A 15899-nucleotide genomic window follows, 5' to 3' on the forward strand; every position below is an offset into this window, starting at 1 on the left:
CAGCAACGACAACCACAATTACCAGCTCTGTTTCTGACACTAACAAAAGCCTGGCAAAACTCAGAAGAAGAAAGTCCCGCACTCACCAAACCTCGCAGCCAAGAATTCAGCGCAGTCGTTCCGCTGCAGGCAACCAGTCATCACACAGGGCTCGTTGCACTGCTCCCGGATGGTCGTTGTGCTGCTCAGCATACAGTTGACCGCATATCTTCGCTGCTGGCCTCCGTTGTCGGGATCCCACCGCTGGCAACCAGTTGTTGCAAATGGGTTGCAAGAGCCCCAAGGGTAGCGTTGGCCTGGCGGCCTGGGGCAAAGCTGGAAACATCCGAAGGTCCCGGCGAAGGATGAGTCGACTGGCAACAGAACAACTTGTTTATTCTGGCATCGCAAAAGAGCAGCCGGTCAGGGCGACCACGTTACTCGAAGGAAGAAATCGGAGTCTCTTGGCGTTCGGCGCAGCTGTCTTTTTATACCCTCGGAGTCGAGGGCAAGAAGGAACGGCTTGGGATGAGTCGCACAAGACGGCGACGCACGGACATGTCCAGACGTGACGGGCGCGTCCGCCGGGCCGGCGCCGGTCAGACCTCCTCGCCTCCCAGTTGGGGAGCTCCTCTCCCCGGCTGCCGCGCTTTGACAAGCGTGGGCACCAACATGCACACACACACACACACACGCACGCACGACGACACGTGGCACTGAAACCTGCCTGGACGCGCTTGGCGGGAGGCGTTGCGGCCGCGATGAACGAAGCCGCGGCGTCCGTTGCATCCGCGCCGGCTATACCGCGCGTCGTAGGCGAGACGTAACAGAACATAGAGGTAGAGAGTAAATATCGGTGATGACACCATATTACACTGAGACACATGCAATGTGCAAGATACTTGCTTTGTTTGCTTTGTTTTATGGGGTTTATGATCCCAAAGCGACTCAAGCTATGAGAGATGCTGTAGTAGAGAGCTCTCGATAATTTCGACCTCCTCGGGTTCTTTGCCGTGAACTGGCATCGCACAGTACACGGGCCTCTACCGCTGCGGCCGGGATTGAACCTGCGTCTTTCGGGTCAGCAGCCAACCACCATAACCACTGAGCCACCTCGGCAGGTTTATTTGTATGACGCAAGAAACTTAATTTAATGTTCATGTATCCACACTCATTGCCTAGTACACGTCACACAAAGCCCGAACATGTGTTTTGGGGCCAAGCATTCCAGTTGATCTTGCACGCAGTATTTAAAGAGACAACTAAGTGGCACCATGAGCCCAAGAGCTGAAGCAGAACAAAAACATGACAGTAAACTTAAGAGCCCTAGAGACAAGGAGGAAATTAATTTTCATACTCTGAAGGCCCGGAGGCATACAAAGAAGAGTGGGGGAACACATAAAATTGATAACCGCTTTTTCGAATTTAATACAGCCAGATATTGCAGCAACAGAGGCAGGAACATGGCAGGAAAAACAAAAGCATATGAGTAGACAGAAAAAAGCAAGACATTCAATGTTGATGTCGCCCACAGGAAAACATATGGGAGGCACCAATACAGACAGCGGTAGTGTTCTGGTTAGGGTACTATTAAAATAAAAGTCTCCAGGATGCACAAAAAACAATCTAGCCAGCGACGGCAGCCACTGGCTTTCGGTAGGTATTTAATGTGTGCACCACGTAGGATGTATTCATGATAATTAATAAACCACAGCAGATTGTTCAACACGAAATAAATTATCCTCACAGCACCATACAATACACAGCTAAAAGGAGAAGTCAGCAGTAGGAATTGCACCGATACGGTGCATGTACACCCCTACGTGATGACTTCACGCCACAGGGTTCACTTTTTAGCTGTGCAGTGAAATATTCAAGGCACCCATCATGCTATAAACTTCTGCAAGGTGAGGAAAACCCTTGTTTTAGCCTTTCAAGGCCCTTTAAGCTTCAAGAACAGTGAGTGTTGCACTTCGGGGATCAAAAGCAGACCATGTGGCCTGAAGACTTGACTACAACCCTGCAATTCATTACAATTGAAGACAGCTGGCGCACCATTAAAGACCAAAACAGAAATTCCAAATACGAAGCAGAACAAGCATTCCAATTTTTGATCTAGGTATTGTTTACAAACATAAATACTGGCGCAGTTGCTATGCTGTTGTATTCTGTCAGAAAAATATGTGCTGCAACCATAAAAAGCACCCTATTTAGTCGACGATGGATGCTAAATGGGATTGAAATGAATAAATCAGTGACAACTAATGCAAACCCAGAAAAAAATGAGTTCGCAATGTACGCAGTTGTGTACAAAGTGCCCTAAAGGGTTGAATGCAATTTTCTCATGCATTTAGTCATTTGCATCTTTTTTTGCCGAACATCGCACAGCCACGCATGCACATATAATTTTACACAGAGGTGGGATTAGACATTGGTGGCAATGACACAGTTAATCACAAAGGATGGCCTGAGTACTGGGTAAAGTAGACGATAAACTGGTGATCAGGATAGATGTAAGTGAAACTGGTGCATTTTATTGACTAAACAAATAAGCTGTAATACAAACGCAGAGAAAACTGCAATATGTTAGTGGAAATTGAGTGCACTGGAAGATATATTGCACAAAATTTGAGCCCCCTGAAATATTAGCTTGTTTAAAAAAATAATTGCTTTGCTTCCAATTTTCTTTTGAAGCTGAAGCAAAATTTTGGAGCAAGTCAGCTGTAGAACAAACTTCCTTCCTGCAAAGTATCGCAACAAACACATTTGTTTTTGATGCAAAAGAAAATTTCATGACTGCTACAGGACATGTGATGGCAATGACAGTAATGAGCCGATTGCTGCTGCCACACAGCAAAAGTGGTAAAATCCCGCACACATCAGGGTCACAGAGGCAGATTTCTCCGGTAACTAGACAAGTTGCAATGTGTTAAAGAAGTGTGATGCGGTATATGTGCGCATTGATAATGCCAATTTCACGAAGTGCCAAATCCAGTAGATTCCTGTGTTGAATAAAAAAGTAGCAATGTGTCCATTGATGCCCCAGTTTTACCAAAGAAACATAGGTTGGACAGATTATCTGGAATTTTTTGTCAAATTCGCCTAACAGCATTAGCAGCAGCCAAGAAGCAAAGTACGAGCAACAAGGTTGGTAAAAGCAGGGTCTTACACAGTGAAACTGGTCGAACTAGCAGACAGCTGCCTTGTATTTCATTCATACAAGCTTGGCAGATGGCAAACATGAAAGAGTTTCCTCACTTTTTGCTCAGAGGAAAACTAGTGGATTGCTGTATCACTACACATAGCATTTAAAAGCAACAGTAGAAAACAGGCACAGCGGAAAAGGAGACAAAGCTTGCTTTGCTCTGTGAGCACACACAGATGACGCATTAGGGACCTTCTATCGGACGAACAGTTGCCTACAAAATCAGACTGCGCCATGAGCAAGATGTGATAAATGACTGCTTACACATCCCTATGTTTTGTGCATGTCAAGAAATTTCAGTGAAGCAGTAATCACGTCATTGAGGACAAACTTTTAACAGAAATCAAAGACAAGTACTGGTTCAAAGCTCTGCTGGCAGGAGAAAAACATTTTGGTGACTTCCTCTGTTTCACTGCACTAAAGCACCAACATGCACATTCTGCATAAAGAGAGCACACAGCAATGCAGTACATTAAGAATTAGCAACTGTTCAGTAGCGTTAAAGCATGTGTTTAAGCACACATCCGGACAATTTGCAGATGGTAGGAGAAAAGATTCTTCTACGCTTTCTGTCACGTGAAGAACTGCAGCACTAGAGAAAAGCCTAGTCTACACATCAAACACACCTGTCATTACACACTCTAGTGACAAACTGAAATTAAAATTTGGTCCTGTTTAAAGAGCAGCACAAAAATCACAGACTTGAACAGCTTTCTTGCTGTGTTCAATGAAACTTGAAGCATAAAAATGTTTACATAGACTGATCACAGCATGACTACAGGTGAAAACTATGGCAGTGAGTCCTGCAGCTAAGTGCGGATGCATGCAATGTGTTGCACAGTGCAAGTTGTGATCGCCTGTGAAAAGAATCCGGTTCCATATGTACAGCACTTGACACTTGTGAAGACATCCAATGCAACCCTTCCAAAGAATGATTCTTTGCCTGAGAAGCACTCTAGCTGAGATGTGAACGATGTTGAACCTTGCAGCAGCATTCCTCAGCACATGACTTCCTAGGATAGCAGGGATGCATCGAAGAGGCACAATATACACATGTCACCTGGAAGGCAATCAACACTGTCTTTAGTGCGTGACCTTGAGTGCAATGCAAGTTTCATACACACAAGAGAAAAGACTTTCAAATACAAGACACCACAGGGCTGTAATTATCAAACTAAAGTTTCACGTATGACTGTAACTACTACTCAAATAAACTGCTTTTGTAACAGTTATATTTTATTGGTCATCTCTATCAAAATGATGGAGGAAGTAAAACAGAACTGGGAAAACAGCTTGACTACAGCCAGACTGATGGGTATAAATAATTATTACATATTTATTTTTATTGTGTTGCAGTGAAGGCAACTGATACAAGGCACATTGTAGGGGTAGTCCAAGGTTAACATAACCTCAGAATGTTTAACTGCACTAAAATCTCACTACATGAATGCTTTTGAAACTGCATTTATCAAAATGCCAAGCCATTGTGTTTGTGTGCAACGAAAGAAAACCGTAGACATGCAGACGCCCTACGAGTCACCCACATCCGCATATTGTAGTAATCTGAAAACTCGTGTTTTACTTTACGGACAAGACTATTTTGAAATGCTGTTTTTATTTGCACAAGGCTTCCTCTTCACTTCACTTTATTCACCTTAAAGACCCCCTTCAGGGGGTATTGCATAAGGGGTGGGTTAATATGTTGATCAACAAGTACAAGTCATTTCTTTGAAACAATTGCTTAGCGTATCTGAAAATGCAGACAGGTGTGTGATGGCAGCGATATCGGTGGGGAGGCCATTCCAGTCCACAACAGTTCGGAGAAAAAATGAACCTGAAAAAGTTGCAGTACGCGACACAGGGCGGGCGATCTGAAACGGATGGGCAGTGCGGTGAGATATGCGGTTCGGATGAGTAATGTAGGGTGGTTGATTTAGAGAACTATGGAAAAACTTGTGGAGCAAATAGAGGCTGGCAATGCGGCGGCGGTCTGCGAGGCTTTCAAGAGCGGAATTCTTCTTCAGAGCTGAAACGCTGGTGGTATATGAATATGCAGAGTGAATGAAACGAATGGCGCGGTTCTGAACTGATTCAAGTGCATTTGTTAGGTATGCATGGTGTGGGCTCCAGATGGGGCTGGCGTACTCAAGTTTGGGTCTGATGAGGGTTTTATAAGCGAGAAGCTTCACGTGTTGCGGCGCATGACGAAGATGACGTTTCATGAATCCTAGAGATCTGTTAGCAGATGATATGATTGTGGTAATGTGTGTTCGCCAAGAAAGATCGCTGCAGAGGGTGACATCAAGATACCTAAACGATTGGACGCTTTCTATAAACGAGTTAGCAACTGCATAGGAAAAAATAAGAGGGTTGTGTTGTCGATGAAAGGAAATGAGTTTGCATTTGTTAGCATTTAGCGTCATTAGCCAGAGGTCACACCATTTATGGACGCTGTTAAGGTCGTTTTGAAGGGCCATTTGATCAGAAATGTTAGTGACAGTGCGATAGATTACGCAGTCATCAGCGAAGATACGAATTTTACATGACACATGTGAAGCTAGATCATTAATATATATTAGAAACAAGAGTGGGCCGAGCACAGATCCCTGAGGGACGCCAGATTTAACAGGGAGAGCGCTTGAGCGGTGGTTGTTAATAGAAACGAACTGAGATCGGTTAGCTAGAAATTCTTTAATCCATTGCAGGATATTAGGGTGTAAATTTAAAAGGGCGAGTTTTAGTATTAGGCGCTGGTGAGGTACCTTGTCAAATGCCTTCGCAAAATCTAAAAATAACGCATCGGTCTGCAGGTTGCGGTCAAGGTTAGCATGCACGTCGTGAGTGAAGATTGCCAGTTGGGTTTCGCAGGAGAGCCCCCTACGAAACCCGTGTTGAGCCGGATCAAGGAAGCTGTTTGAATCTAGAAAGTTTATGATATGGGAATAGATGACATGTTCCATGATTTTGCAAGGCACGCTGGTTAAGGAGATGGGACGATAATTTAGCGGAGAATCCTTTTGACCTGATTTGTGGGCCGGGATGACCCTCCCCACCTTCCAGTCGTCCGGTAGAGTTCCTGTCGACAGCTATTGCAGAAACAGTAATGAGAGATAAATGGCAGAAATGTGTTTTGTGTTTTTCAGTACTTTTGAGTTCATTTCGTCCACTCCAGCGGCTGACGAAAGTTTAATTCTGTCGATAAGGTTTTCGATACCCTGCGCTGTGATTTCGATGGGAGACATTGCTGGGAGTGTTAGAGTAGGCGGAGTGGGCAATGGTGAGGCAGTTTCGTTTGTGAAAACAGATACAAACGCGCGATTAAATATTTGGGCACATTCAGTATCACTGGCATCCTCGCCTGCGGCATTCGTTAGAGCGATGATGCGAGTTGCTTGCGGATTTATTATTTCCCAAAACCTCCTGGGCTTAATAGGCTACAAATAAATGTGCCATGAGATTCATAGCTGTTTGCATGTGACCAAAAAAAGGGTAGGAACATAAGATTTGTTATTACACACCCGAAGAAAGCCACCAGCCATCAATATGAATAACCTTGCATGCAGCCATCCGAAGAAAGTCAACACCAATTTTTCGTTGCTGTTTCCCTTACCTCATCGATGCTCGAGACGATGTACCCGGCACATGTACGGGTAGCCCTTGTACGCTGCCTTGCTGACACCGCTGTCTTCAGAAACTGCCCTTATTCACACAGACACTGATGCACACAAATTAAGCACACAGATGATGCACTGATGAGCACAGTCCCGCCGACAAGCCGAACACATTCAGGAAGCATGTTGCTCAGCCGGCAGACAACCTTTTGTGCCACCCTCTCATCACTCACGCAGTTGAATATCAGGTCAGTGACAGCGTGTAAATAGAGGCAAACACTGAACTAATTGGTGTCCAGACGTTCACAGCTACCGATCGCGCCTTGAAACACAGGATCAGAGTAACGGCCGGAGCACCTACAATCCCATGTTTAAGGCAGACCAAGGTGCTCACGCGCTGCCTCTTGACGCAAAGCTTCTTGCACAGCCACCACACCATATATCACAGGCCAGGCCGTCAAACTCACGAACCGTGCAGTACTTCGAAAACACTGAGGCGCACTCACGAATGCCTCGCTTCTCGCAGCCTGTGACAACAAACGGCAGCTACGGACGCCGCCATATCCGCGCTGTAGTAACCGCGACCGCGCGGACCAATAATTTCTTAGCATGAGAGAAGTGTTTGAAACGGGAGCGCAGCTAGAGTCCTCACGCGGGTGTAAAATTACGCTCTGATAATTAAGGCTCTAAAAGGCTGCTTAATTAAGAGGTACCATTATAACGCCGTTTCAGTGCTTCTACATTCAAAACAGCCATGTTTCTGAACAGTTTATTACTTGAAATAAGCGCCTACCAAACTACGGTAAGCTAACAGCCGTATAAATCAGTGTGGCCATAATTCGACTATGTCCACCATAATTCGACCATCTTGCGGCCGTCTCAAATTACGTCGGCCAAATGGGGCATTTTTCAGCAATGGCAGCATTTACTTTGCGTCACGAAACGTCATTTTGACTTCACTGAATTACGCTTGCGTATCACGTGATTCACGTGACATTCACCCAGCCAATCACATTCTAGGAAGCAACCCTTCACAGTACGAACTTTTTTTCTCAAAATTGCTAAAACGAGCCAAGTTCTTTCTTTCCTGCGAGCTGTAGCTTCGTTTCTTCTCCACAGACACTTAAATTTACCAACCTGGCACCAAGTATAACTGTGCTAAAAATCTGTTTTCAAGGATACGTCATTTTGACGTCACAGCAGAAAGCGATATCGAAGCCTAACGGTTTCGCGCCACAAATTTGAAACTCGTGACTTGCACGTGATCGCCCTATGAGCCAATCAGAGAGACAATATGGCGCCGAACGGCAGCCATGCGTGTCGAGAATAGGGCCCCTGGGGGCGGATTGGATCTTAGACAATGTAACGGCGGCGCGCTGCTGCCTGTTGTGTGCGCGGCTGTGAAGCTCAACTACCATGACGCCCGGCAGCACGACCGACTCAGAGTTAACCTCCCTTCCCTTACGGCGCGGTTCAGCTGTCCAACGATATATGAGACAGATACTGCGCCATTTCCTTTCCCCCCCAAAAAACCAATTAATTAATTAACCTACACAGTAACTAATTCACAATCAGCACGCCTGCCGAGGTGCGTGCCAGAAACTACGTGCAGCTGCAGACGCTCCAACTCAACGGCAAGCAATTCCCGGTAAAGGCTTACATCGCCGCGCCCGACGATGTCGTACGTGGAATTCTCTACAATGCAATCTACAACCAAACCCAAGAAGAGATATTCAACTACCTCGTCGCACTAAACCCTAGCTGATCCTACACAATAGCAGACGCGCGCCCTTTGGGTCGCACTAAATCAATCCTGAACACCTTCGTCAAAACCAAGGAGGTTCCCAAGCAGCTCAACTTCTACGGAGCCGTCTATAAATGCCACCTCTTCAAAGCTAAGGTAGAGGCCTGTTTTAACTGCTGGAGACCGGGCCACCGGTTGGACGTCTGCCCGCAAGCTGTCAGCAACCGATGTCACAGATGCGGCGGCACCCACCCGGCAACTTCAATTCCCTCGTGCGACTGCAAATGTATCTTGTGCGGTGGCTCCCACTCCACGGGGTCCAAAAAATGCAAAGTACGGTTCGACCGGGCTGGCAACACGAAATCCAACACCAATGCTACAACCACCACAGACAATCCCGCCTGGTCTTCATCCACCGAGAGCACGACTCAGCAGTCCCGCGGTCATCACGCAGCCGGCTTCGGACCAACTTCAGAACCGGTTCCAGGTCCGTGTCACGGAAAAGCCAGCGGTCCGCCTTCTTCCCGCCTCTACCGGGACCAAAAGCCCAGCCCATGGATAAACAGGTGAGCTGGAAGCCGGGACCTCCCTCGCTCGCTAAAGAGAATGAAGAGCTCAGAGCACAACTCCGACAGCAGGGTTTAGAAATTGCAGAGCTCCGCCAACAATTACAGCTACTTCTCAAGCGAGAACAGCCTACAAAGAATTCGGTCCCCCCCCCCAGCGCAGTACAAACTATCACACCCAAGCAACTCACTCCTTCCCTTGCCTCCCCCTCCTCCTCACGCGCTGCGTCATCTACTCTCAACCCCCCCCCCCCCCCCCCCCCCACTTAAGCGCAAGGCGAAAGCTGAAAATAACCCCCACAACTCGGTAGACACAGCTGCACTCACTCAGCTAACACCGATAATTCAAAGCCTCGAACAAAATATGAACGCCCTACGCACTGATACTGCAGCATGGATGGCAGACACTGCAGGCCGGATGACTGCCCTCGAGCGACGTCAAAGCGCACATGAAGCCTCTATGGCTCAAATCCAGCCCCACATACAAGGAAAATTCATCAACCAGCCAAACGGCCCAAATCTCATAGACTCGTCAGCAGCCCCCCAACATGGCTGCACAACATAGCTGCATTCGAGTGTGGCAGTAGAATTGCAGGAGCTTCCGAGCGGAGCGCGACAACCTGCAACTTCACCTACAAAACCTCTCAGCAGATGAGGTACCTACCGTTATAGCATTGCAAGAAACTCTCTGTAATGTCAAGCTTCGAAACTACGCAGTTCACAAGTTAACCAGCGTGCTGCCACGAACGCGAGTAGCGACGCTGGTTTACCTTAACTTTACCGCAATTGAGCACAATTTAGAGCTTGATGACATAGATGGCCTCCTAGTAGGTGATTTCCTGAAGCCATGCTGATGAGGATAAAATAACTTATTTGAATCAAGGTGGGACGCAAGCTTATAAGATATGCTAGTGAGGCATAATGTACGCTAGTTAGCTGGGCACGCGCGATAGCCTGTTTTGAAAGTGGGAACAATTTGGGCTATCTTCTAATCAGGAATGCTACCGTTGTCTAAAGATTTGGTAAATATTAGGTGTAATATGTGGCTTGATAATGATAGAGCAGGACGTTCTGCGGGCTGGTTGGTTGATAGTTCAAGAAATGTTAAAACTGCGTAAAAGACGAGGAGATAGGCAACGAGGAACTGGTTTAAGAATCGACTGGCTTCAGTACCTTCTTTAGTGTCACCTGGACGCTTTTGTAGCTTCCATGCGGATCACCGAATACAAGAAGTTGGCTGCCAATACCGCATAATTCGTATGGCAGCGTGCGAGACTGACTCCACCCTAGAATAATACCATCACCATCCTTGGCAATGCCACTCAGCCTGATACGTGCAGAGGGGGCTGGAAAAAGGCCCCAAGTTTTCGTTTGAGCCTGCACTGAGGCGCTCCGAGCTGGTTGCCATGGTGCGTCGGGTAGGCCAGCGTGTTCCTGAAAAGCAGCGGGAGCGCGTCATCGGGGACGGAGCGGACTCTCTGCGACGCTCTGTAAGTGTTCCGCTTACAGGAAAACCTTCCTTAGAGAAGGTGGCAAGCTACCTCAAAGAAAAGGGCCTCGCTATCATACAGGCCGATAAGGAAGGAGGCATCGCCGTTTTGCCCGTTGCTACATTTGGAAAAAAGGTCACTGAAGCCGTAAGAAGAAATTTCAAGGAGACTAACTTTCTTCCAAAAAAGCAGAAACGTCTTGCCGTCAAGCTGCTCAAGAGTACGCACCTGGACGGTTTAAGCAAAGCAGTCGAGAAGAATGGGACCGGTCACTTGGATATTTTCTTCATTGGAAAGACTCACAATTCGGACTGTCCTCTACGGGCAATCGTTTGAGAGAAAGAAAGCTGGCAACGGAACATTGGGAAGTACTTTCAGTCGAACCTGCAAAACCTCGTTGGAGAGGACCCGTTTTTAGTACGCAGCTCTATTGAGGTTATCAGACACCCTGAAGAAGGCTTTCCGACGGGCAACACATTCTTTTCAATTGACATTGAATATGTTTTCTACTCGATACCGCATGCTAGCTTTTTCACTGCAAATAGGCAGACAGTACAAAAATTATGGTGGGGTAGGAAAAAAAAGATTGAAAAATAAAATGCCCCAGCCAGTGTCCCTAGGTATAACGGGCTTGGAGTAAGTAAGGCAGGCAATACAACCGGAGAAGTACGCTTTTAAAATATGGCAGGTGTGAGCACAGAGAACTTTTCTGAAATGTTAAACTTTTATTTGAACTCCACTGCCATCGAATACAATGGAAAATATTTTGCACAGAAGTCTGGCATATGTATCGGCTACTCAGTAGCACCCGTCCGCTGCGATATATTTCTGTCAGCATTTGATCAGCAGGTTGAGCAACGACTTTCTTGCCAAAAGGTTCTGCGCATGGTGCGCTGGTAGTTGATTATATTATCGTGCTTCACCTGTCCGCAAGAAATAATCACGCTGATGCTGTGACCAACATTCTTGGCATGCATATCTGCAACTACTTCCGAGGGCCTCACCTTCACCCATGAGTTGGCCACTGATAACCACCTACAGTTCCTGGACTGAAAACTTGAGTTCGCATCCAAACATGTTTGTTGGTATTACAACCCCAGGTCAAAGATGAACCCACTGCCGTTTGAAAGCGTGCATTCTAAACTTGTGAAACGCGCTATCATAACCCTAACTTGCAAGTCCTCTCTCGAAAAATCCTGCATGCATAAAACAGCGCATAGCTTCAATCAGCAAGTGCAGCGCTTCTGCTTGGCTGGATACCCACCTTTGTTAATTACTAGTGTGTGTGAAAGTCTGCTGCAAGAAATGAAAGGTTGTAGAAAGCAGAAAGAGACCTTCAAAAAAGATTCGCAGCTGGTTATTCCCTACACCCATCGTGTCTCACATAGCATCAAAAAAGTGGCCGGACGTTACGGAGTAAAGGTTGTCTTCTCGGCTCCGTGTAAGCTAAGAAGAGTGTGCGCCTTGGTGACACAAAAAAAAAATAGAGTAGGCCTCTGCGTACCATCAAGCATGAGAAGAAATTCCCAGAGTGAATTTCTGGGGTACTTTATGTAATTCCCCGCACCCTGACAGGGTCCATATTGGACAAACCGGCAGGTGCTTCAATGAGAGGGCACGTGAAGAGAACTGGACTGTGAAAAGCAATGCAGGAGGCCAGATAGCCAAACATTGTAAGAACTGCGAGGGCAAAGGTGACAGCAAGTAAAAGATTCCCTGGAAGCCGCTGTTCAGAGAACACGACATTTGTGTTCAGATCGAGGGACCCAACAGAAAGGGGACATCGTGGAAGCGTTACACATAAGAAAATCCAGTAACATGTGTGTCAGTTCTGGCGTGGGCTAGCTGGTTTATACTTTCTACGACACGAACTGGCACAGCGCAACGGAACGAGGACAGCGCCCGTCCTGTGTTTCGTGTTTCTTCTCGTCCTCGCTCCGTTCTGCTGTGTCAGTCTGTTTCATTTTCAGTGTCTTCAAGGCCTAGGAAGAGGGAACTGTTTCGTCGCATTCGATTGCTGGCACCAATACTTGCGGCCTTTAAGACTACTGTTTTCTTTTTCGTTGAGTTTGGCTTGTATGCTCATGTTCTGTTGGGATAATTCCAGCGCAGTCACGCAGTTTGTTAGTGAGGATATTAACTTTTAATGGGCGATTTGGGTAGTACGTAGCTGATTCAGCTCAGTACTGAAGGCTGCGTGTTGTTCCTCAAGGCGCTCAGAGCGTCCAGGACCACTTCAGCATCCCTCTTGGGAGAGCCTGGGTTGCACTCGACATCGCCTGACAGCAAGAGCAATAACCGCGACAGCATTACAAGCGCCAGCACGTCACAACTAAGAAACATAATTTCACGCCAGTTGACAAAATAGGGGCACGACACCGCGACAAGGCGGCGGTTGCTACTTTGGTATTATTTACGAGGGTTTGAGTAACCAACCTAGAACAAGAGGATGGCCGTGAACATTGTGCGGCGAGCGGTGTCGGGCCACAAGTGGTTGGCGCAGCTACTTGGCTGAAGTAGCGCACGCTCCGGTCTTGTGACTGGTCACGTTGGTGATGCCGTACGTTGCCAGGCGAAGTGCTGTATTCGTGCTGGATTCGAGTTCGCGGCGACTGAAGGTGATTCCAGCAAAGGCGGGTTCCAGTTTTTAGCTCCAGTCAGGGTGAAGACGGTAGTTGAAGGCTGGTAATCTGAGGATGGGCACGCACTGGAAGGCAGCCAGCACGTCAGCATCTGGAACAGGTGGATGGACGTGAACATGATGCAGCGAGCAGTGTCAGTCCCAAAGTGGTTGGTGCAGCTGCTTGGCTTAAGTAGCGCACGCAACGGTCTTGTATGAGCTTTGACAATGGCTTCTTGCGGCTGCATGCTATTCCAGTTTCGAAGCTACAGTGTGAATGAATGATGCCAACATCGTATTAAACAGTTGCATACATCGTTTTTCTTTGGTTTAATTGTTCGTCTTTCGCAACTGCATTGATATTATTATCTGTGCTCTCATATTGTTCCTTTCCCTCCGTCTACAATAATGTCCGGAAGGGCGCTGTAGTTATGCAAATAAATAAAGAAATAAATAAATAAATTTGTCCAACTGTGGGCGCACTTAGGCTGTTGCGGCTGCTGATAAATACATCGAGACCGTCCTCATATTCGGGCGGAGTTATATTAATGCTAAATTTAGAAAGAAGCTGAGGAAGCATCCCTTTGCCTCCCACTAAAACTGGTCGCTTGTCCGACATGCCGCAGGATATGGTTAGTGTATGGAAAGAAGAGGAAGCATACACAAGTCCAACAACATTACTCTTCCTTCTGAGCGCGTGCTGACGGTTTCTTTCCCTGTGTCGCAGGTCGGGACTTCGGCTGCGCGCAGGGCATGATCTTCATGTGCCAGCGGCGCTGCATGCGCCTCTATCCAGGCAGCACGGGATACTGCCGGGGGTTCCGATGCATGTGCGACACACACATTCCGGTGCGGCCGCCGCCTTTCATTCCGGGATAAGACTGGGAAAGGAGCTTTCCCAGCGAACTGTGGATGCTTCCCATGGTGGTGCGGAGCCAAGCATTTCAATGGGTCTACATCGAGCACGCGAGTCACAATTTTGATGGCTCGGCCGTGACTACGGTTGTGGCGAAAATAAAGGACAGTTTCACTGAGATGCGGGTGTTCACTGCAATTATATTTGCTGCTAAGGCTGCTTATTTACTAAATGACTGCGGCTTAGCTCCATGCTTCGCCCATGCTTCGCCCTTTCTTTGGTTTTCTTTCGGGCCCCAAACATCTAAATGGGGAAGGGAAGAGTCGCGCTAAATACAACTACTGGGGACTAAAACAGCAGCACTCAGGACTTCCATTCTCCAAACATAGTAAAACCAGCAACAAACCTGGGAACACAAGAGAAGTAAGCGCGCAGGACAGCGCTGACAAAAAAGTGACTAATATAAATGGTATTTGGTATGTATTCGCTATTATACTGTAACGTGCAAAGCGAGGAGAACCTCTGTCAAACGGCTGTCATGCCGGAGGTAGTGCCGTATGTGCACAAGGTAGCCCACCACTCGAAAAAAGTGGCTAACATGGCCTGCCGGTTGCTTTCTCGGCCCCACGCAAGCTGGCACAGCTTTGCGCGCGCATTGCGAGCAAAGACAGGAGTGGTTGCCGCATCAAACATGCAAAGAAGTTCACGAATTGCAGCATCGGGGTGGTTTACCAGATACCGATGTCATGCGGGAAGGTCTATGTGGGCCAAACAGGGCGGTGCATCAATGAAAGGGGAGGTGAGCACGCGCGCTCACTGAAAGACCTAAGGGGTGCACATCTTCAGCACTGCGCTGAGTGTTTTAAGTGCCTTCGAGCGGCAGAACATTTGCCGCAGGCTAGTTGCCAGTCCTGAAAAAAGTGTCAACCACGGTTTCATGAGATAAAGATTTTAGGTAGAAGCAAAGATACTAGGACAAGGGGACTACCAGAGGCATTCCATATAAGGAAGAGAGGTGTATATTGTGTTAGCGATACGTCTGTGAATCTATACAAATCGCAGATGGCATATCTTGAACGGTCCCTGTCATAAATTCCGAACCCGTAATTTGGGCATGTTGGTGACGTCCTGTTGGTAACGGCCTGATGGTAACGGCCTGTTGGTGACGGCCTGTTGGTGACTGTTTTATCGGTGTTCGGCAGATGCTAGGCATACTTTGTTATTAGCTCTATGTCACGGATCGTGCTTGCAGGCATCGAGTTGTTAGTGTAAGGACTAATAAGGGATGCTAAGCCTAATGGCATACCAACAGTTCACAATGACAGCTTTCATAACTCAAAATGTGTGCTGCACATTGTAATGTTAACTTTGCTTTTTCAATTATTGCATTGCAAGCTGTTGCAAAAAGGCAGCACCTACTACTAAAAAGCCTTCCTAGTTGGCCAAAAGGGGAAATAGTGCCCTATTCATATACTGACGACCAGTGTTAAGGAAAACAAAAGCTTTATTGTGACCTATAGCTACCAGAAAGATATCTATTTACAAAAATAACAAACACACAAACAAGGCATACGATAGATAAAAAAAAACTATTCATGAGGTAGGTGCTCCTGTCCTCCTCTGCACATCTCCCAACTTCTGGGAATGGTGCTTGCGGACTGCTTTTAGCTTCTTCTTTGCAAGCTCCTTGGGCACATCTCTCATGTAGATATGGAAAAGAGCTGCACAGCAGAAAAAAAAAGCATATACCGGATTGGAATGTAAATGGACGCATGTGATAAAGGCGAGCCTTAAATACGAGTGAAATTCGGAATTAGCGCTCTCAAAG

The 15899-nt window shown here is 47.0% G+C and overlaps 1 protein-coding gene across 1 annotated transcript in view; it reads left to right on the forward strand.

Annotated features, from left to right (window-relative positions):
- The window catches only part of LOC144122841 (longicornsin-like), a 176544-nt gene extending 162293 nt beyond the window's left edge, over nucleotides 1-14251 (forward strand). The window contains exon 3 of the mRNA XM_077655831.1: nucleotides 13943-14251. Coding sequence (XP_077511957.1) covers nucleotides 13943-14094 — 152 coding nt within the window. The 3' untranslated portion in view covers nucleotides 14095-14251. The remainder of the gene's footprint in view (nucleotides 1-13942) is intronic.
- Nucleotides 14252-15899: the final 1648 nt, after the last annotated feature.

Source organism: Amblyomma americanum, chromosome 3, assembly GCF_052857255.1.
Source record: "Amblyomma americanum isolate KBUSLIRL-KWMA chromosome 3, ASM5285725v1, whole genome shotgun sequence".
NCBI lineage: Eukaryota > Metazoa > Arthropoda > Arachnida > Ixodida > Ixodidae > Amblyomma > Amblyomma americanum.